At 43.9% G+C, this 23,451-nt stretch overlaps 1 protein-coding gene across 10 annotated transcripts in view; it reads left to right on the top strand.

Moving 5' to 3' along the window:
* LOC142072119 (uncharacterized) overlaps positions 1 to 23,451 on the top strand; it is a 118,533-nt gene that overhangs the window by 60,962 nt on the left and 34,120 nt on the right. For 5 of the 10 annotated variants that reach the window (XR_012668408.1, XR_012668409.1, XR_012668406.1 and 2 more), the window contains 4 exons: positions 1,796 to 1,996; positions 15,620 to 15,771; positions 18,212 to 18,329; positions 20,638 to 20,838. Coding sequence is in view for 2 of the 10 variants with exons in the window: in XM_075128475.1 (XP_074984576.1) it covers positions 2,162 to 2,436; positions 15,620 to 15,771; positions 16,791 to 17,023 (660 nt within the window). In the remaining 8 variants the exon portion in view is untranslated. Of the gene's footprint in view, positions 1 to 1,795; positions 1,997 to 2,039; positions 2,437 to 15,619; positions 15,772 to 16,790; positions 17,782 to 18,211; positions 18,330 to 20,637; positions 20,839 to 23,451 lie in introns of those variants that run through there. The other 5 variants (XR_012668402.1, XR_012668405.1, XR_012668407.1 and 2 more) reach the window with 5 other exon arrangements.

Below are 23,451 nucleotides of genomic sequence, written 5' to 3'. Positions count from 1 at the left end.
CCTCTTCCTAACCAAATGTCCCAGGTGTCTACTCCATCCCCCTCTTCCTTCACCTCTCTGCCATTTTTGCCACTGTCAATCATACTCTACAAAATCTCATCCTGTCTTGTCTTTCGGAAAGCTGTCCTCTTCAGGTTCCTTCCCTCTCCATCTGTTCCTACAGCATCTACTCTCTGTGAGGAACCCATAGGGCTAGTCCTGGGTCCCCTCATCTTCTACTTCTACACCCTTTCTTTGAATGATTTTATCCACTCCTGGCTGCAACTGCTATCTAAGCTAACGATTCACAAACCTGCCTTTCTGCTTGTGATTTTTCTCTCTCCATCCACCACTGTATTTCATTTAACTGCTCTCGCTGACATCTCCTGTTGCATACCTCCCTGGTCACTTCCATTTAATATGCCCAAAATGGAGTTCCTTCTCTTTACTCCCAAACCATAGTCTCGTACCACATTTTTTCCTCCCGTTGACAGTGCTACCATCCTCCTGATCACTTAGGCCCAAGGCCTTTACTGAAGAATCGAGCCCTTCAGGATTACATGAGAGAGACTCTTACACCTTGTCTAGAAGAATTCAAAAAATAAAGGCGAATATGTTTGTAGAGCAGACCTTTCTCATGAACAGAGAGTTAGGTTTTCCCAAGGTTACCTCGAGGCTACCATTATGTTTGTAGCCCATAAAACTGATTAAAAATTCATTGTCCATTTTGATCTTCATTATTATAAGTGCAAAACAAAACAAACCCAACTGACCATGATTCCCCCACCCCCTACCCCCCTCCGCACCACACATTATTCATAAGTGAGACTGCCTAAGGGGAAGTATTAGTCACTGTCTGTTACAGATTCCTTTCCTATCTGACTAGTATTTCTGAACTCTGCTGCTGCTCCTAGAATGTTACCTTTCTTTTATTTTCATTTAAACAATTGTCAGTTCTAATGATTGTACTTGTAGACAAGGATTTAATTAACCTAATCAGCCTGCCACAGAGCTGACAGGTAGGCTTTTTTGTCACAGTTCATTCATAACATGTAATCTGCCATGAATAGGAGCTCTCAGCTGCTCTGGCAGCTACGCCCCTCCTCAGGCCACTGAATCAGGGTGACCTTGCAGTTCAAAATGAAGAGTGATGATGCGAGAGTGAGTGTCAAAAAGTCAGTCTTCTCTGACCTAGTTTTCAGATACAACATGATGGATGAATGCCAAAGAAGAAGCAGCTTGTGTTTTCAAATATTCTTGGTTAACAGGGTCACTGCAGAGAGTAGCACTATTTTAGTACCTTTTAAGAGCTGGTTTTGTTAGTGCAAAATAATGTGCAGTGCCTTGCATCTAAATGCTTTCTAGCGTATCCACTCTGGGATTGGGAGAAAGCAGTGCAAAGTCTTCCCCAGAGCCATGGTTGTTGCCCACTCTCAGGAGCAAGTTTTCTACCATTTACCTGGTAGCCCCAGTTTCCATGCAATCATTATGATACCAATGAGGAAGAGAGGCCCTAAAGAAAACTGTGACCCTGAACTTTTGTCCCTTGCACTCCTCAGGCTTCTCAGCACTTGGGGTTGCTGCATTGTAGATTGGGAAGTGCTGAGCAATTCCTGGTAACTAACTGGCTCAGTCTGAACTCCATAGAATATAGACTAAAAACAATTTAGCTGATTATCAACTACGTGTTCTGATGAATCCTTATGAATAATACAACAGATCTAAAATTACCTATAAACCAAAATAATAAATGCAGATGCTATAAAAGAGTTCTTTTAATGCTTACTATTTTTGTATTTATTGGCTTTATTTGTAGAGCCCTGCGTGGATACAAAAATGTGGATCCACATCTGATCTGCATCCACTAGGATCAACCCACAATCCGACCCGCGATCTCCTAGCCATCTTTTACCAGTATCTGCACCCGCAGCAGCAAGCTGTCTCATAAGGGCTAGCGACAGTGTGTGTGTGTGTGTCTTGAAGGGAAGAGGCAGAGCGCAAGGGCAGGGACATGGGGGTAAGGGGCCGTGTGGGGACGGGGATGGGGGCTGGGGAGAAGGAGTGTCGCATTGCGTGCTGCTCCCGGGGGCTCACGAGCAATGGCACACGGCAGCAGCAGTGCGTGTTGCATCACAGTGGGGCGGAGGGATGGGGTGCCAGGGTCCCCCCTGCTCTAAGCCCGATGGCCAGGGGGCAGGCCTACTGCCCACGAGCTGGAGGGCTGGGCCCAGGACTAGGAGCATGGCCAGTGCTGCTGGGCCAGGCCATGGTGGAGACACTGGCGCTGCCCAAAAGGCCCAAGCTGCTGGACAGGAAGCAGCGCTGCAAGTGGCTGCAGGACCGCCCCGACTCTGACCTGCCGCCCAGCCCCAACTACTGGCTGCTGCTGCCGGCCTCAACCGTGCTGCGTCTCCCGGGCTGCCTGAGCTGGACGCCATTGACCAGGCAACACCACCAGTGAGTAGAGTTCTGCGCAGTTGTATTCGCATCCAATCCACAAAAATGGTCCGTGGATATCTGCAGATATAAAGCAGATATCCGCAGATTTTCAGGACTCTATTTATTTGAGGTTATCTCTGCAGTAATTTTTTTTTAAAGAATATCAATGAAGTGAGCATGTTCAGTTGGCAGATTTTCCCCAGCACTTGCTCGTCTTTAACAAAAGTTGAATTTATTCCTGAAATGGTTATAAGCAACAAAATCCTTTGTCATCTAATTGATACTTTTCTCTAAAGATCAGTTGAAATGCTACAGATCTGTGTTACTGAGTTATATGTAAGAACTAGATTAGTATATATGCGCGGTGTTGTAATAGACTGGTCGTGTGTGCCCCACTTTGTTCTAATGGTTGCAATGTCAGATATTCACAGTGTATGTTAACATGCCACCCTCTAGTGGCTGCAATCCCCAGAGGATATAACCTACTAATGCTGCAGCTATTGGAGATGCTTCTTTACCTCATGTGAGAAGGGGCATGCTTTTTACAGCTGAAGGCCCTAGATTCTGTTCCTGCAGAAGACCTTTTTGTCCAAACAACCACAGAGTCTATGTGGTCTAGGAAGTGATGCTGGGGGCTCACCCTCCAAGCTGTCTGCCTCTCCTTTTTTCAAGCATCAATTTTTATAGTTTGTTTAAATTTTGTAACCTTTGCAAACTGCAGTTCAGGTTACGGTATGGTAGGTTTTGTATGCTGTTAGTGAAAAGCACCAGAGACGAAGAACGAGGGTCAGCCTGGCTGTGTACTATAACTCTTTAAATCTGGAACTCTCCCTCTTCATCCCTGAGCAAACATGCCAAGTTGAGGCTATCAAAAGAGCTCAAAGTCCATATTTGTATAAAATTTGCATAAATGCAGATAAAAATTCCATACATTTATGAACAGCCTTCAGAAAATGAAGCCTTTTTAACTCTCACAAACCTTCAGTAGGTGGTGCTCTCAGTGAACAGACAGCAAGCTCATTCCCCACCACAGTGATCTCAAGGGCAGCACCTCTCTTCTCCCAGGGGGCTGGAGACCTTTTTTCCTCAGAAGTTCCCCACCCCACCTCTCTTCTCCCCATAGTGTTCTAACCTTCTTGCTCTATCTCCCTCACTAAGTCTCCCTATTCCCTCTTTACCAAGGTCACTCCTCCCCAGTTTTCCCTCAGTTTCTCTCGCCCATACAGGATTTTGCCCCTCCAGGTCTTGCTCCACTGCTTAATGTTTTTCCCTCAGCCGTTCTTCTCATCCCTATCCCTCTCCCTATCCCTCCTCCCCAAGATCTTAACTCTGCAAGGGATGGAGAAGACTTGGCAGGAGTGCTGGAACTAGGGGTATTGGGGGTGTTGCAGCACCCCCTGGCTTGAAATGGTTTCCATCATATACAAGGTTTATAGTTTTGTTCAATGGCTCTTGGCACCCCCACTATGAAAACTATTCCAACACCACTGAGACCTGGTGCTGCTGGTGGACTAGCAGGAATTCCCTCTCCTCCTTTCCTAGCTGATCCCTCAACATGCTCACTTCCCTCAGCAATTCTCTGCCTCAGCACACTACTTTCCCACTGAGAAGTCAACAGGGCAGAGAAAAACAGCATCTCTCAACTGGTGGCTTCCAGCCTGCAAGCAGGGAAGGCAGCTGCTGCCAGGGATGGGTCAAAGGCAGGTTTACAACAAACGCCCTATGATGGCCAGCCAAGAAAAACCCCAGGCTCAGCAGAGAGGTGAAGGAGCTGGAGAATGGGACAGAAAGCAGAGTCTACCGCCAAAGAATGGAAGTTAGGCAGGTCTGTTCCTGGACCGCAGAGAGGAGAGCGTGAGTGGGACTGGGAGTGCGAGGAAGCAGGGCATGCAGTTACTGGAAATAGGGAATGATCTGTATCCTGCCACCCCTTCACTGTCCCATTGCAGGATTTACTCAGTCTGCTATTACACCCTTGCTGTCTGTCCCCAGAGCTCTGGGGGTGGATTGTCAGTCATCTACTTTTAAGTGTTGGGCTTTCCTATACCAGTTTCATGATAAAAATGAATGAAAGCAGATTGAGACAGAGGGCCAGGTCAGAAGATTATTATCCTTTCTTATTTTAAGGACTGTACCTCAGCATTTCAACTGTTTATGTCTTTTCCACTCTACTCATGTAGAACTTTCAAACTTAAACAGCTCAAAGGTGGAGGGAAATCCTGGATTTTATACCCGCCTGTGTGTTATCACTTAAGTGTTTCCAACTGCGTGGAGCACCGGGTCAAAGGAAAACACATTCTTGAAAACTGTCTGCTGAAGTTAAGCACCTGGGTCACATACAAAAAAGTACAAATGATTGACAATAACAGCATTTAAGGGTCAAAGAGAAAACATGCTGAATAGAGACAGCAATGCTTAACACAACTGGGGAAGTTCCCAGGGTACATACAAGACATTGATCTTCAGAATAATGAATCAGAAATCTTAATGTGGCTCCTCAGGAAAGGAAAAATACCCCGTGGGCTAAACCAGATTTAATATAAAGTCATAGCTATGAGAATAGCTTGCAAAGTTTTATAGGGGAACCAATAAAATGTGAAATACAGGAAGCCATCATGCTAGGATACACCTATGGTTCATTAAATGGTGCCTCGTTTATCTTGTGACTGAAAACACAACAAAGAAGACATCTGTCAGTGATGCTACCATTTATGATGATGATCTCTGAAGTCAGTACTTCAGTAAAGTTAGGCAGGTCCAGGAACAGACCTGCCTAACTTCTATTCTTTGGCTGTAGACTCCGCTTTCTGTCCCATTCTCCAGCTCCTTCACCTCTCTGCTGAGCCTGGGGTTTTTCTTGGCTGGCCATCAGAGGGGGTTTGTTGTAAACCTGTCTTTGACCCACCCCTGGCAACAGCTGCCTTCCCTACTTGCAGGCTGGAAGCCACCAGTTGAGAGATGCTGTTTTTCTCTGCCCTGTTGACTTCTAAGTGGGAAAGTCGTGTTTCCAAAATCTGTACTGCTGGAGAAAAAATGATTTACACATCTCCTCCTATTTACAAGAGGAGGTGGAAAGTTGACCAAAAGGAAACCAGCCATCACCTTCTGGATTCACCTAAACGCTCAGTGTGAGTACCTCTTCTTCCAAAGGCCGGCCATTGAATTGCAGAGGAACTTGAGAGGTGATTTTTGAATCCATTCACATGTTCGCTATAATGTCAATCACAGTGATGTTAAAAGAAAAGGAGTACTTGTGGCACCTTAGAGACTAACAAAATAAATTTCCTTTTCTTTTTGCGGATACAGACTAACACGGCTGCTACTCTGAAACGAGTGATGTTAAAAAGTGACTTTCACATGGGCACCACTGAGTTGGCATTATGTGGCAACAGAAGACATGGCAGAAGAGAAACCAAAATATCAGAGCTATTAAACTTGGATTTTTACAGCAGCTATAAATAAATTCAATTGAGACCTCAGCTTTTTTAGCAACCTTATTCTAAGGAAATATAGCACAGCTCCATTTGGGAACAAAGCTTATAAGATATCTCATTTTTAAAAAAATCTAAGTTCTTGCTTAGAAAAGACTTGCTAGGTAACCAGACATCTGCAAAGGATGTCTGCCATGAGGAGTAATCCATTAACAAAGCCAGAACACTACTCTACATATTTTGTGTAGGTTTCTCCCCCTGTTTTTAACTTGTCTCAAAAGGCAAAGATTTACTATCTGGAACAGTGGCTGATGGTCATTCATCCAACAAAAATTCATCTCTGGTACAGGTTTAAGGCAACTGCCAACACATGCCTTAACTCACTGAACCTGGAAAGGCCTACACCTCCCACACCACTGGCTTTCAAATTGGAAATTCCTCGGCACAAAAGGCTCAGCCCACGGGACTTCTCCAGACAAACAATCAGCCTGCAGTGCTTCACTGGGCATAAGAGCCTTGGCAAGGAGCCATTCACTATCATTAAAAGTGTTTATAAAAAAATGTTCATTTTTGGCCAGCTTTTTCCCAAGGCCTGCCCTCCACCCCCACATCTTCAATGGAATGTGTTAATAATTTGCTTTGTGGAGATGAAAGGCTCTTTGATAGGAGCAGCATAAACACATCTCACTCTGCTCAAAGGTCTTTGTCCCACAATAGAGGCACAGTTTCTGTACAGTGGCTTGAATGGAAAGAACAGACACATTTCTGAATCACTCTTCACTTTCTACTACCCTTTTTCTCTCTCTCCTTCTCTCTTCCTGATAGTCACAAACGCTAGTGAGGAATACAAACAAGCAAATGGGTCCAGACACATATCCTTTGTAGCAGTGAGCAGAGTGCTTTAATAAAAAAATCTTATCTACAAAAGTTTCCACAAGTCAAGGTGACAAAGGTCAGAAGTCACATGGAAGCATGCCCCTCTACCACAATGGAAAGACTGAGTGGTAAATGGACCAGTATTTATTCTGGAACAAACAATAGAAATGGGCTGTTGCTGTTGCTAGAACTTTTTTTCAACAGCAGAATACTATGACATACAGTACAGTACATCACTAATGCTTTGGGTGAGCATAACTGTCGATTGTAACAGGAGAAACTGCACATTATAACTGCCTTTAAAATACAAACACAGCAAGTGCTGGGTAACTACTGACTCTTAGTGCAAGTCTTTTGTTGACCATTCTGATTTGCTTTATACCTTTCTTTTATGTCTGCAATGTTTCTTTAAATTGCCACCCCAATAGTGTTTTACATTATGCTATCCTCGGTCATCATCTAGATTTCATTCAAGATAAAGACCTACCCATGACACTGCCAGTTGTCTCTTCTTTGGGCTAAATGTGACCAAATAAGTTATGCAAAAGCAACTGGTTTCTTGTGACATTAGCACTTTAGCTTTGTCCTCATCTTCAAAATGTGCTTCGGCTGGGTTTGCTCACTTTCCTTGTTGTCTGATTCCTTGTATCTGCATGTGATGAAAATGCTACATCTTCCCACACTATGCTGTCCAGTCTTTAGAACTTTATCCATATTCTGGAAAGTGTTCATGTTCTTGCTGTGCATTTTAGTGCACGGTTGTCAAAAATAAACCATTTTTCCCAGCCACTATAGCCCTGTCTAGGCTATAGCCAGGTGAACTCTAGAAAAGCTTTGCCAGTATAGCTATAGCAGCAGACCCTCTTAGTGTGAGATTATACCTGCAAAAAAGTATTTTTTTGCCAGTATAAGTGCATCTACACTAGATGTTTCTAGTGTAGATCTGGCCTAGGAAAATGAAGTGTGTTTAGCAAACATGATGCCTAATGTGTTAATTAACACTTATCACTTAGGGAAACTTTTTCAGAAATGCCTAAGGGTATGTCTACTCTGTGATAAAAGACCTGGGGCACAGCCATGGCGGGCTTGAGTCAGCTGACTCAGGCTTGTGAGGCTCAGGCTGCAGGGATATAAAATTGCACTGTAGACATTTGGGCTTGGGCTGGAGCGTGGGTCTTAGACCTTCTCCCATCATAGCTACACCCCAAACCCAATTGTCTACACTGCAATTTTGCAAGTACATAAAAGGTTGTTACAAGGAGGAGGGTGAAATATTGTTCTTGTTAACCTCTGAGGTAGGACAAGAAGCAATGGGCTTAAATTGCAGCAAGGGAGGCTAGGTTGGACATTAGGAAAAAAAATCCTGTCAGGGTTGTTAAGCACTGGAACAAATTGCCTAGGGAGGTTGTGGAATCTCCATCATTGGAGGTTTTTAAGAGCAGGTTAGACAAACACCTGTCAGAGATGATCTAGTTATTACATAGTCCTGCCTTGAGTGCAGGGGACTGGAGTAGATGACCTCTCAAGGACCCTTCCAGTCCCATACTTCTATGATTCTATGGCCCCCACAGCCTGGGCCCCTAGACCAGAAGTCAGCTGACCTGGGCCAGCCACAGGGTTTTTTTATTGTAGTGTAGACATACCTTAAGTGACATAGGAGTCTAAAGTGACCTAAAGCATCACTGAGCTTTGCAGCAGCTAACTTTTAGGTGCCCTGCCCACCAGTGGAATTCACAGCCCTGAGTTAGGTGCCCAGGCTCCTTTTACAATGTGTGGGGAGAGTTAGGCACCTAAGAATGGGATCCAAAAAAGCCAGCATGCTGAGCAGGGAGCTGCCTAAGTTAGCCAGTAGGAAATGCCCAGGAGAGGGATGCGGGAGTTGGGCATCTAAGCCATTTCTTGCAGGGCTCTCTCAGTCACTCCTGTTGAAGCTATTCCACTGTGCATGAATAATTAAATATCTATTGGGCCAGAAAGAGAGTGTGAATGACTCTGTAGCCCAGTGGTTAGGTCACTCAGCTGGGAGGTGGGAGACAGAGGTGCCAGTTCCCCGGCTCCAATGCATATTTAAGTATTTTATACATAGTGGAATAGCTTTGACAGCAGAGACTGAGAGACACCTGCTCCAGATAACCCTATAGCTTAGTGGTAGGGCCCTTCCTGTGAGTGGGGACACCCAACTTCAACTCCCTTCTCGACATCAGGCAGAGGAGGTAGTTGAACCTGGGTTTCCTGAGGGAGTGCTCTAACCACTGGGTTAAAAGTTATCAAGTGTGGCCTCACTGCCTGCTCCAGCTGTTTTGTGTGGATTCTGCAGTGCTCAGAGCATGCCTACCGGTTTGGGCCCTGCAGGCGCAATAGGTGGGAAATAGCTTGTTTGAGGATTCCACCAGTGTTTAGCTAGGAGCATGGGGGTCAGGACTAAGCAACTGTGCACATGCTCAGTAACAGATTTTTAGCTGCCTATGCGATTTTATCAGTGGGAATTTAGGCACCTAGGAATTTTATGCACCTGCAGGGTTAGGCAGCAGCTGAGCAGGGGTTCTGTGAATGCCAGTGGTGCCTAAATGTTGGACTTAAGTGCCTAAAGCAGCAGCCTAAGTCCATTTGTGAATCTAGCCCTTAGGAGCATAAGTCCCATTGACTTTCATTAACACGTAGGCTTCTAAGTGCCTAAGGCCTGGTGTACACTACAGGGTTAGATCAACCTAAGATGCCTTGTGCCGACCTAGCTGTGAAAATGTTTTCACTTAAATTTGGCTCCCACTCAAAAACCAGTCCGAGAACTGGTCACTCGATTACAGACCTAAAAGTTGCAATTCTTCAACAAAAAAACTTCAAAAACAGACTCCAACGAGAGACTGCTGAATTGGAATTAATTTGCAAACTGGATACAATTAACTTAGGCTTGAATAGAGACTGGGAGTGGATGGATCATTACACAAAGTAAAACTATTTACCCATGTTTATTCCCCTCCCTCCCTGCCACTGTTCCTCAGATGTTCTTGTCAACTGCTGGAAATGGCCCACCTTGATTATCACTACAAAAGATTCCCGCCCCCTCCCTCCCCACTCTCCTGCTGGTAATAGCTCACCTTATCTGATCACTCTCGTTACAGTGTGTATGGTAACACCCGTTGTTTCATGTTCTCTATGTATATAAATCTCCCCACTGTATTTTCCACTGAATGCAACCAATGAAGTGAGCTGTAGCTCACGAAAGCTTATGCTCAAATAAATTTGTTTGTCGCTAAGGTGCCACAAGTCCTCCTTTTCTTTTTGCGAATACAGACTAACACAGCTGCTACTCTGAAACTGATATAAGTGCCTCTTTGTGTCAATTAGTAACACCACCTCCCCAAGCGGTGCAGAGTCACAGTCAATGTAATTAGGTTGACAGTGTCAGTGTAGACACTGCATTGCTTACGTCAACTGTTACTGGCCTTCAGGAGCCAGCCCACAATTCCCCATACTGACAATACAATCAGTACAAGTGCTCCTGTTGAGGACATGCACCACCAACACAAGAAGCCAAGCGTCCACATACACAAGCGATTTAATGACTGCAGTGGCTGCATGCTGACGTAAGTTAGGGTGACGTAAGTTTGTAGTGTAGACATGGCCCAAATCGCTTTTCGCAAATGGAGACTTATGTTCCTAAGGCATTTTTGAAAATATTATCCCTAGCACAGACAAGAACAGTGGTATTCAAAATCTTGTCAGCTGATTGTGGTCAACTTAGGGAGTATCCTGTGTTCCAAGTGGTGTTTAAAAATTTGTTACTTAATATGTTAGAGAGATCTTGTCTCTCTATTTTTCTGGGACCGACATGGCTACACCTACACTGCATACTTATTTAACACCTGTCAGATAACATGTTTACTAGTCTAGACAAGGCCCTGATCTTTTCTTCTTTCATATGTGCATGTTCAGCCTGAGCTCACATTCCTTCCTCAGGTATTCCTTTCTATTATCATTGCTTCAGGTCTTAGAGTTTCAGCAAAAACTGCAGAAGCTCTTCCCATTTAATATTTATTTGTTAAATATTAATATCAAGCTTAGCGCTTCAACTGTGGTCTGTTTGACTCCCCTCCTGGTCTTAGCACCACTGCACCTTGTTACCCCAAAATCTTTGTTGTAGAATAATGAGGTGACATATAATAACAGGTTCAATGCCCACCAGCATTTATCAATTGGGAGAGATAAAAATCTGTGTGCCTCCTGCCCGTGTTGCATTTAAATAAAGGATAGAGAGAATATAACCTTAAACAGAAAGTTATAACGGGGGAGGTGGTGTGTGTGAAGGATCCACTAAGGGGATCACTTACAAATACCCAAGAATAGATTCCAGCAAGGGGCATAGAGTCCAGACCCTTAAACCGTCCCTTGGTTAAACTGTTAAGTGCCTAAAAAGCAATTACTGTCTACTGGTGTCCTGCTGAAGTTGCTTTCAATCCTGATGTTGCAGGGTTTTGGTGGGATGGACAGCATTCACAACATCCGTTGGTACGTTCCATTCAGCTTCCATGCTCAATAAGGCAGCCTGTTTTGCCAGTTTATCCACAGCACTATTCAAGGTGGATATCTCTGACTGATTTTTCCTATGGGTTTTGACCTTGAATAGGAAAGTTTTTCCTTGTCTTTCTTTTGCCAGCTTCCAAGTATACATTAAATACGAAGCATGAGCTATTGGCATTGATCCACCGAGCACATGTTCCTCTCCAACCAAACTGCCATCTAATCGATGAATGCCCCCAGGACCTAGTCTGAATCTGTACACACCATGATATTCTTCTGTGGATCTGCTGATCTTAAAGCAGCTATCACTGCTGCGATTTCAGCTGCTTGCACTGAGTGATGACAGATGGTGTCTTGCACTGCCTTCCCTGAAAAAGGCTGCATACTGCAAAACCAGTGAAAGGGGATCCATTATGGTGATAACTGGATCCATCCACCATCCAGATTTCCCAAGAGTGTTCTTTAGCATCCTCATCTTTAACTTCAAGGAAAAAGGGAGTCTTAAATGCTGGTGCATGCATTTCAGGTAATAGGCATTCATGAGCTTCTCCCGCAGTCATCAAAGCATAAGGTACAGCAGCCAAGTGTGGAACCTTTTGCAGTTCTATATCCATATTTAAAAGGGTTAAAGTCCACATTACCAGCCTTGGATTGCTGACCTTCCCTGAATTCGCTTTTCCTGACTAGATGTACTGTACAGGAGTGTGTGCTGTTTTTAGTATTATATGAGACATACCTATAATATAAGCCCAGTGTTGTAAGGCCCATACCGATGTTAAGACTTCTTTTTCACAACTAGAAAACCTGGACTCTATTTCTGATAAAGTTCTTGAGCCATAAGCCACTAGTTGTAGAGTGGTGCCTTAATGTTGGAGTAACACTGCACTAATGGCTCTCTGAGTAAGTAAAAATATTTGTCAGGCTGTGGGTATGCCAAGGCAGATGCTTCAGTTAATGCCTGCTTCAATTGGTATATAGCTTCTGCCTCCTTGCCACCCCACTTCCAGTGCTTTGGTGTTACCTTATTCAATGCTCGATAATCTATTGTGAGATGCCACGTTTTGCTGTCGGCTTTAAAACCAGCGACACTGGTGCATTGCATGGGCTTTTGCATTCAACTAGCACAGCCTGATCTAGTAATTCTACTATAGTTTCTTTTTTTATACCCTCTTTGGCCTCAGCTGAATAGGCTTAGGGTCAGGTCCTATGACTTTAACCACTGCTACCACCTTTCCACAGCTGAGTTTGTTTTTAGCAAAAACCAGTAGATAACTCTTTATAGCCATCTGTATGTCACTCTCCCATGTGGGAAGAACAAAATCTGCAGGTGCCTTTAAAGCACATAGTCTGTGAACAGATATTACTGTACCGTGGTTTTGTTCCAAGGATTCGCTAAGGGATTGGTTAGGAATGTCCACAATAGTTCTCAGCTGTTTCAGTAAATCAATTCCTAATATTCCACAGCCCCCTAAGGATTGTAATCCCCAAGAAACTAATACTGATAAATGTCCTAAAGCACTTTTTATGTCCTAAGAAAAGGGTACAATACTGGTCTTACAATTGTAACTTTCAAGAGTCTTTACACACTTAATAGGCAGCAATTTAGCATGTGGTGAACCATCAGTGCACAAGATGCTGGCTGACACCCCCGTATCCATCAACACCTTTTGATGACAGAATGATCCAAACTTTCCTTCCAACATGATGTTAACCGTTGGTCTCCCCCACTCATCATTTATGATGGGAGCCAGAAAATCTGGGGGAGTGAAAGCTGGGCCTCTTCACTGGGGCTCCAGGCAGGGAGAACACCATTGTGTATTTCCCTCTGCCTGCTGCTTCTCTCCCTCATATTTAAGCAGTCTTTTAAAGAGTTCAGTGGTAGGAACTCGATCTAATTACTTTCTGGTTTCATATTTTAAAAGTCTTTTCCACAATACATTCCTGAAAGCCTTTAGCTCTTCAGTGGTACCTTGCAACCAAGTTGCTGTTTCTTCCTTAAACCCGTTGCTCTGCTTATTATTATTGTTACCAGGCTTATGGCCAAATTTCCATTTTGTGAACTCAGAGACCCTTTTACCGCTGATACCTTCTTTTTACAGATTGTACCAGTTAATTTGGTTGCATCCTTAGTTAGCTCATAGGCCTCTCTCACTCTTGATTCCAATTGCTGGAGCCCTATGGTTGCTGGATTTACTGGTCCTATAGCTAACCTCAGGGCAGATGTAAGCCCTTGTAGTACGAATTCACAAAATGCTGGCACATTATACTGCACATTACCATTACGGTCTATTGGTGCTATACCAGCTAACCAATACAAGAACCTTTTCCTTGCTATATAGGTCTCTGGACACTTTGTAGCTTCCTGTTTCTCTGAATACACTTTCCCAATAAGGTTATCGTATGGAAAAAACATTTTATTCACACGCATATATATGTATATCTACAAATTCAGTGACATGTCCCATAGACAATCCATCTGGTAAGGCATTGAAATCCTCTATACTCAGACATTCCCTGACTAGCATAAGGGAATCTTCTTTGCTAAAGTTAGGTAAGCAGCTTAAGCATGCTAGCAAATTCAAAGCATTGTTCCGATCAAGCTGGCCCAGCTGCTTTCCTAAAGCTTTTGCTTGTTCTGCCGATAACACCTTTGTTTCATAGCGCATCTCAGTAGGCCGTTCAGCGCCATACTGTGTGACTATAGTAGTGATCGGGGCAATCGGTGGATTACTTTGTCCTGTCACCCTTGGGCCTTCATCCAAATTAAATGGCGCTGATGAAATAAGGCCTTTCTCTGCGGTAGAGTAACATGGTGGATCATTCCTGTGTTCCTCAGACTCTACGTCTGAACCTTCCCCAAAAGTGAACTCGCCTAGCAGGTTAGTTTCCATCATGCTAATCATACCCCTAGACATCTTTAGCTGCTGCTGCAGCCTCTGAATCTTGTTCAAGCAGTCTGAATGATTTATTACTTCTGACCCTTGAGCCTACTTGGCCTCCCTCAGGAGCTGCCTGATAGTAGCTGGGGCCTCTTCTAATTTTGTGGACAGGGTTTGATTTTCCCTTTCTGCCTCTGCCCTGCATGAATTGGCCTCCTGCAGCTGTTCTTCTAGCTGCATGGTTTGCCTAGCTTTTTTCATTTGGGCAGTATCCATCTGATGTTGTGCCACTGCCTTCTCCAGTTCCAACCCATTTGTTTTTTCCTGATCTTTTGCCTGGTTGGCTAGGGCTTTTAGGTGTCTGACCCTACCATCCAGTTTCCTGCACACCAGGGCGAGACCATAAATCAATGCTCGCTTCTGTAATTTTTTTCTTGGGAACCGGCTTGCTTGCCAAATATCATCCCCACAATATTTGTAATTTTTGTAGTGCCTCATCTCCCTGAAAAGCCCCTTCCTTCCAAGGGTTTTGAGATTTCCCCAAAACAGACACTGCATAAGCCAAACTATTTTTATTAGACTGCCGGGACCATCCTTCTAGGCTGAAGACCTTCTCTATCTTACCACAGGTAAAATAGACTGTAGTTATGTCAAAGCTGAATAGCCCACCTCCTAGACTTGTGGTGGCTATTCGCTTATGGTCAGTAACTCACGAGACCCCACAGCTGCCTCCTTCCCAACCCAGCAGTGCTCAGTCATGATCACAGACAATTGTCCTCGAGATGGACGGTTAAGGCCTTACCCTCCACCTCTGCCTTAGATTAAGAGACTGGCCAGGTCTACTTAACGCAGGACTTAACAGTCTGCCTTGCTGCAGGCTGCTTGGGTCCGCTTCCCAGGCTACTGGTGTAAGCAGAATCCTACACTGCAGTGAGCCTCGGCCTGTGGGCCTCTAGCTCACTCTACATAAACTACAACCAAGTGGGGAGACAACATATGTCTGAACAGGCAGTGACCTGGGGAACCTGTCCAACCAACCGGTCGACGCCATCACCAACACTGTTTCAAACCCTTCCCTCCCCGAGTCTATGGACTGTAAGCTGGAATCTATTCAACCTAAGGACCACAATCAGAGAGCTAAATCTCTGAGGAGTCCTTCTGCAGTTGCCAGTAAATGTTACCCCAAAATCTCTGTTGTAGAATAATAAAGAGGTCCGACTCCTATCAGCATCTATCAACTGGGAGAGTTAGAAATCTGTGTGCCTCCCACCCGTGTTGCATTGAAATAAAGGATAGAGAGAATATAACCTTAAATAGAAAGAAGATTTATTAGGGATAGTTACAACTGGGTGGGGGAGAGGAGGCTCCACTAAGGGGATCACTACAAATACCCAAGAATAGATTCCAGCAAGGGGCATAGAGCCCAGACCCTTAAACCGTCCCTTGGTTAAACTATTAAGTACCCGAAAAACAATTACTGTCTCTCATTCACTGCAGATGGAGGTCACCAGCAACTGATGGACCATCTCAGAGTCTCAGAAACATCAGAGGATCTGGCTCTCTACCACCAAAGCAGGAGATCAACAGATCTAGGCTGATAGCAAAGTCTTCACTGGATCCTTTAATGGAATACAGGAATCAGATATCAGGTAAGTATCAACGGCTTTGTCAGGTATTAGTGGCCAAAGTCTTGATCCAATGCCCGCGCAAAGAAACTGGACGAGGCTGCCTCGATGGTGGATAGCCTCTGCGTCATTGCTGACAGTTCCTTATATACTTGCTGTGGCATGAATTCCTGAGGCACACTCTGGCAGTCACTGCCCCCAGCCGGTTCCAGCCAGCTCTCAAGTTCTGGCAGGAAACAGAGTTTTGGCGGGAAAATGCCATGAAGAAAGGATACCAAGATGGAGTTCAAACCTCTCCTACTACATAAGCCATCTTGAACTTTTAGACTCCATGTTGAATTGCAGGAACATTTATTATAATACATAACAAGAGTATAACCATACACCAATAACACCTTACATCTTATACAGCTGAGTTGTTAACAGGCATCTGGAATAACAGGGACCACAATCAGTCCTGATTTCATCTGTCATGATGATTTATGGCCATACACATTTGAATGTGACTGGGCAAGTTGGAAGGGAATATATCTTTATTAACAATATTATTAATGATGACATGGTCTTGACAACTTGTTGCTCCGTTAGGGTATAGTGTGTATTTTCTCCCAACCTACCACCTAAAAGTTCTAGATCTGTTGTAACAGTGTGCAATGAGCCTTAATACTACAGCTTATCAAAATGTAAGCACTCTTTTTTAAAATAACTTGTTTCATAGCCTTCCATGAAGGATTGTCTGGAATAAAAACCAAAAGAAAAAACTAAATACAAAATAGTTTTGCAGCGTTTTACTGCAATACCAGGTGAAAGCTGACAATTCCAACTGAGTTTTGCTTTGGGTGTTTTGGGTTCATTCATAACCTGAAACTCAATGAATGCCATGTGACTATAAACTGAAGAAAATATTTGCACAAACCCTTGAGAACTAGAACCATGGAGTTCTGTTGTGTGGTCTATAGCAAGCATTTGTGTATTTGCTATTGCTGTGGCAGGTGTCATCACGGGGCCCTGTTACACAAAGTCTTCCACATTCTTTTTCTTAGTGTGTGAGCAAACGTTCAGTCCTAAGAAGACATATCCTGTGTTGTTGTTGATTTACGTCATGCAACATTCTGGGAAGAGGCAATGGTCCATGAAGAAGAAGCTGTGTGAGCAACAGGAGAGTTTGCTCTCTGTCTTGGTCATTGGTTGTAGTCAATTCTTGAGACAGAATTGCTCCCTGGGAAAAGTGTGTTCAGCTGAGATTCCTGAAAGAAGGGATTACCCGGCTGTTTGAACTCACCTGTGCCAGGGCTGGTATATATGTGTGAATATGACAAGCTACACTTACAATATACCCAGAATGTTTCACATCACTGATTTCTTCTCTACTAAGAAGCCGATCTGCAGGGCTCTGTATATCTTCTACTATTCAGCAGCAGGGCAACTCTGGTGTAAGAACGGGACACTGGGAGATGGGAGATTGTATATCTGATAGATTATTATTATCATTACTGTATTCCTAAAATGGCACAGGTAATGTGCAAGATATGCCCTGGAATGTGTGGGTCACCACGTGTGTATAGGTAGTGGATTTTGGTTTGGTTAACAAAATTCAGGTTCAGCAAGGAAGGGGGAAAGGATACCAGGAACTGTATCCCAAGAAACAGAGATCCTGTTTTGCTTTAGGTTTCCCACCTTACAATTCTGGGTCTTGTGTAGAATGAGTTATAGGAGCTGAGCTTTTAGAGAAGCCTGACTGGACTAGCAGTAGTGATAGTGCAGAACTGACTTTGCAGTACACTGGCTTACTAGGCCAGCAGAAGCAGAGCTTACATTACAGACCTGAACAAAGTAGCTGTATGTCAGAGCAAAAACTGGTAGAGTAGTTCTTCATGGAGTAGAGCAGACTAGCAGAAGAGAGGTACCTCCTGACTACCACTGAGTCTTGCTGGACCTGTAAGTGTGGTTCAGTTCTGTGGGGTTTCTGGTAGGACTAAAGATTCTCAAAAAGTTGGATGCTTATTGTTGGAAACTGCGGAGGTGAGCACACTCCTGATGTACTGGTTTGAGTGACTTGTTTTCCTATATGTAAATACAGAAAGAGTTGGCATATTTCTTTTAATTGTTTCCCTTTCCCCCAAATACAAAGATACTTGTCGTTCCATTTTCCAAAGGACCCTGTATGCTTGTGAGTGGGAACGAACCATCTGCGAAGGTGACCAGACAGGTTATAATTTAATTTCACAGAGCTAGTAGCAGGAAGGGGGATTAAGAAAAAGGACCCCTAGCCGGATTGAATCCAGATGTTCTTGCTGCCATTGCACGCAATGGAAGGCGTAGTTGCATTGACTTATGAACAAGCACTCCTTTTTCATGTGTGCCCATTCATGTTTGTGTTCTTCTAACTAGCACGATTCCAGGAATGGCCAATAATGATCCATTACAGAAAACAAATATAGAACAAATTCTGCCTCCCTTCCAGGTGAAAGATATTAATTTGAAGCCCAGTCCTGCATCCCTAACACCGATGAGAAATGTTCACTCACATAAGCAGTCCCATTGAAATAAGAGGAATAAAGATTAAATGCTTGAGAGTTCTGGTAAGTTATTAATTTACTTGAATAAAAACCATTGAGATCTTTGATATTTTAAAAGTTTGGACTTAATAAAAAAGCATTTTTGAAAAACTTTTAAAAAACGTAAGGAAACTAATATTTTCTGCAGAGGAGAACAATTGAGGGCCCTTCCTGTCTTGTTCTGGGTGTTACCTTTTGAGTTTGGAAATTTGCTTATGTTCCAAAATTCCTGCTGTGCTCTGAGAATAGTAACACTCAACAGTTATTTCTAGTGTGGACTATAATAGAGAATAATTCAAGGCACCCACAAACTATTTCATGATGCGAGCATTTCTCTTTCAAACTTATTTAGTTCCCAGGCTGTGGTGCCATTCTGTTCACCATTCTTAAATACCTTGGAGATTTCCTAAATAGTTCTAAGTTGTGTCTGGGGAAACATTAGAAACACATACTGAAATCATGAATATGCTGTAGATGAAACTACTTTGAATGTCCATTTTTGTCCAAATACTGGCCTGGAAGCTCATGTAAAGCAAAAGCGTTTAAGATAAACTTGTCAGTAATGATACTGTAATAGCAAAGCTTCCTAAATATTTATTCCTGATAAGCTTTTCACAAGCCCTCCTTGTCATGTGAGTTCATTAATTTTTAACATAAGAATAATTTGAGAAGGAATAATTAATTACCATGAATTTTGCAATCTGCTTAGTAGACCTGATTGAATGGAATATAATTTACTATTTATTTTTCACCATTCATGTTTATTGTACTGCTTATTTTATTTGTTATAAGGGGTATATATAGGTCCCATAGATTTCAGAGCCTAATGTAAAATGATCACCATTTAAAAAGTCAACATTTTGAGAACAGATGCCAAAAGAGTTATTCCTTATTCTAAGTACAGGAAGAAAGTATGGAAACCCAGATGGGATCGTGTGGCAGTCATTGGCAAATGCAGATTTGTTAATGGCAATTGCAGTCTTCAGAGCATTGTAAATCAGTTATTATGGATGCCCTGGAACATTTGGATAATACTTTGCCAGAGAGTTTGAATTTTTCCTTTAGTTTTCAAAATTTGCAGGAAAAGCAGCAAAAATAATGAAGTGAGAAGTTTCCTTGGCAGGTGATGCTTCTTGATTTTATCTGATTTTTATTCTTCTCTGGGGAAAGATTTGGGAAACTTATTGTGTGTGAATGTGTTATTTTTCCCTTAACCACCCATTTCTAGTTCAGGGGGAGGTCAGAGCTCACAATAAAATAGCCTCCTCCTTCTCAGTGCATTCCAACTGTGGGTTAAATCTTGCCTCGTTTATGTGGAAGAAAGTACAGGGAGCCTCTAAACCACCCTGCCCCTGAACATTCACCTCAGGCAGGGCAGGATTCTCACCCTGAAGGGGGAGTAACTAAGGCAGCCACTGGCCCCTGGCTATGAAGTGTTATGATCTCTTGGGTAGTCCCCATGCAGCAAAGAGGGGATGAAGTTTTCTCCTTGTCAAAGTAATAGTAAAGTGCACTGCAAAACATGTTCCCTCTTCACACACCCCTGCCCACTAGCAGGGTACCTGTAGGAAGCTGGCACCTTCTGCCCCTCCTCACAATGCAGCCCATGTGGGCGAGGGCATGGCAGAATTTTGTTCTATACCAGGGATCGGCAACCTTTGGCATGCAGCCCGTCAGTGAAATCTGCTGGCGGGCCGGGACAGTTTGTTTACCTGCACCGTCTGCGGGTTCGGCTAATCACAGCTGCCACTGGCCGCGATTCACCATTGCAGGCCAATGGGGGCTGTGGGAAGGTTGCCGATCCCTGTTCTATACACACAGAGGATTTCAGGGAGTTCAAGCTTACTTTCTGAAATAGCAACTCAAGGGCATGTTAGCCTGAAAATGATTCTGGTGTGTTCTGAGTGACCCCTGGCTTTGAACCACAGAAACATTTACTCGAACAGAAAACTTAGACAATCCAGAGGAGTGCCCAGGATGTAAAGCATTTGTAGAGGCATATGTTATCATTACACAGTGAGTGTGACTAAGGTAGACAGGAGCACTTACACCTGCTGGTAGCTCGATGAGCTGATGAGGTAATTAGCTCACCAGCTGGAGAAGCCAGAAAGGAAAGCAGGTAGTATAAATTGCAAACCCAGGGACCAGGTGATGGTCCCTCATAACTGCTGTTATAAAGTTATATTGTGTCTGGAGTTTTAGGAGACAAACTATAAACACAAGTGGTTAATGTACCTTGGTGGATCTGTGTGCTGCTTAATTCACCAAGAGGGCTAACTAGCCAAGAGTTTCCAGGAACTGAATGGGGACTTCTCTGGGTTTCACTTGGCAGCCAGGAAGGTTGAAAGGTAGCCTGTGTGAGGACAGGCTGAACTGGAAAAACATGGGGAGCTGATGTGGTGGCCAGAATAACAACAGAAGGAGATAAAGAGGACCTGGCAGGCGTTCTAGCTGACCCAGCAGATAGAGCGACAATCCCTGCTGGGCGGAGCAACAGTGAGTGTTTCAGGAATTCATGATGGAACAGACCCAGGTACAGCAGCATATAATACAAAATGTGAGAAGTCCTGCCATGGGGGAGGGGAGGCTGGGACTCTGTGAAATGGGCCCTGGGGATCATCCTGATGCATTCTTCCTGACTTTTGAAAGAATTGCTACTAATGCAGGCTGGGATAAAGGGTTATGGGCTGTACAGTTAGTCCCTTATCTGGTGGGAGAAGCCCAAGGGGCTTACAGAGCATTGTATGAGGAACACGCTAAGAACTTTGATATGTTAAAGGCTGCTATGTTAGACCATGTAGGTTTGTCAGCCAAAAGATACTGGCAGAAATGTAGGCAGCCACGTGGTAAGGCACAGAGCATTTGAGCAGAAGTTGACTGATTGGACCAAACAACAGCTGAGACAAAGGGGGCAAGATGTTGAAGTACTGTCATCTTAAACAGTTTATGCTGAGCCTCCCAGATACCACTAAGGTCTGCGTGAGGAGACACCAACCAGAGACACTGGATGTAGCAGTAAAATTGGCCAAAAAGTGTATAGAAGCTCTTTTTTTTTTTTTTTCTAAAGAAAGTGGCTTGTCCTATGCTAGTGGGTGAAGGGGAGGAAAAAAGGCAAGATTCCTTAAGCAGTAAGGCCCGTGAGTGTGAGACGGTGTGAAAGCCACTTCAGCCAGCCAGAATAAAACCATTTGTCCCTCTCACAGGTAGCAGGTCACTTTAAGTGGGACTGCCCATATATGGAATGCAGACTGCAGCTGCATAGTGCTCATTAGTGCAGAGCATGCTAGCTGGTTTCAGGAGTGGAATGCTCTAGGCAGAGAATGCATACATGAGGGGTGGGGGAGAACCTATCCAGTGGCACCAGTCCCATTGGAAGTACATGGGAGGTGTTGGTGGGAAAGGGCTGGGGTAATAAGAACCTTGCTACATCCTGTGGTCATGGGGACTGATTGGAACCCATTCCTTTTAAGGAGAAGAATGGACCTTGAGGGAAGGAACCTCAATGGAGGAAAAGAGGGCTTGGGGTTAAGCATGGGCTCCGAGCCTCCTGGGGGAGATATGAGAGAACCCTAAATGGAAGTCAACAAGCCAAGAAAGTGGGGACCAGGGAGGAAAGGTGCAGGCAAAGGAGAAGTGGGAAAATGAGAACTCTAGACAAATACCAAGAAATTGAGGCCCAGATAGAGAGTACCAGAGCAGAAGAGAAGCTGGAAAAGGGGGCAAAGGAGCAGGGGTGACCCACACAAGGACAACCTGAAGAAAGGATGGCAGGCCATGCCATAGCTGAGGGGCCTGGAGGACAGAGTGACCTCCAAAAGCCTAACTCCTAAACGGGATCAGAGACCCTTGGACTGTGAGAGGTTAGCTGAGGAAGAAACCACAGTGTGCTTACACAGGATGGGGGTAGATCCCAAGAAACAGTCTGTAGGTTGTCCCTGGTGTGATGACCTGTGGGACTAAACTGCATTGTGGGGTAAACCCCTGCCTAAAAATTCCTTGTTCTGTGGATGGAGGATGGGAAACCCACACAGGTGGCCCACGGAAAGGCAGACTAAGGGAACTTCAGGGGCAGTGAGGGATTGCTGCCTCCACAAGGAAGGTAGAGCTTGCTCAGAGAGAAAACTGAGCTATAGCAGAAAGGGTGGGGCCTACCTGAGCAGGGAACATAAAGAAGGCAGGTATGTGACAGGATGTTGTTAATGGCTTTAAATTGGGTTCTGCTAGCCTGCTCACTTAACTGGGTGTTCTAAGGTAGAAAGAGAGCACTTACACCAGGAAGGAAAGTATGCAATACAAAAGCCTAACCAAAGGAGCAGGAGAGGGTTCCTCATAGCTGCTGCGATATGGCTGTATTGTACCTGCTGCTTAAGAAGGAGATGAACAATAAACACATGTGGTGTAGGTACTTTGGTGGATCTGTGTGCTGCTTAATTCACCAAGAAGGCTTACCAGCCAAGGGCTTCCAGGAGCTGAAGGGGAAACCCATTCACCATCTGGTAAAACTTCCATTAACTTCCAGGAGACCAGGATTTGAACCTAAAAGTATTTTGCATGTCCGAGAACATTTTGCAAAGGGTTGCCCCCTAATAGTCCCATTAAAGATGTACTACTTGCCAGGGTGATGCAGGTGTATATTTTGGAAGATGGAATGTAAACAGAAAACTGTTCAAGTAGAAATGCTTTAACCTTATAATATAAAAACAACTAACATTCAACAATCTGATACAAGGAAATGACCAGAATCCTTCAATATCATAAGCACTTCATTATATACTATACTCCCCTTTCATAATTGGTTTGCATGATATAAATTTGTTTAAGAGATATGCACTGAAGATTGTTTCTGATTGTTTCAGACATTTATGATGTCACATTAGCAACTGTATTTGCTATACTCCCAATCTGATGGTTTTTATTTGCTGTTGTACATAATGCATGTACTAATTAATAGTATGTAAGTAAAATAGATTGAAATAACACTTTCTGCCCAGTTACAAGAGTCTCATGTCAGGTAGAAAATTCTAAACTATGCTAATAAGGTATTATAGCAAAGTAAGTGTAGAGAGGAAGGTGGCCCAGAAGCTAGGGTATTAACCTGAGACTTGTGTAGTCCTGGGTTTGATTCCCTGCTCTATCAGACTTGCTG

Source organism: Caretta caretta, chromosome 5, assembly GCF_965140235.1.
Source record: "Caretta caretta isolate rCarCar2 chromosome 5, rCarCar1.hap1, whole genome shotgun sequence".
In the NCBI taxonomy this organism is placed as follows: Eukaryota; Metazoa; Chordata; order Testudines; family Cheloniidae; genus Caretta; species Caretta caretta.
This window is presented reverse-complemented; position numbering and strand designations above follow the sequence as displayed.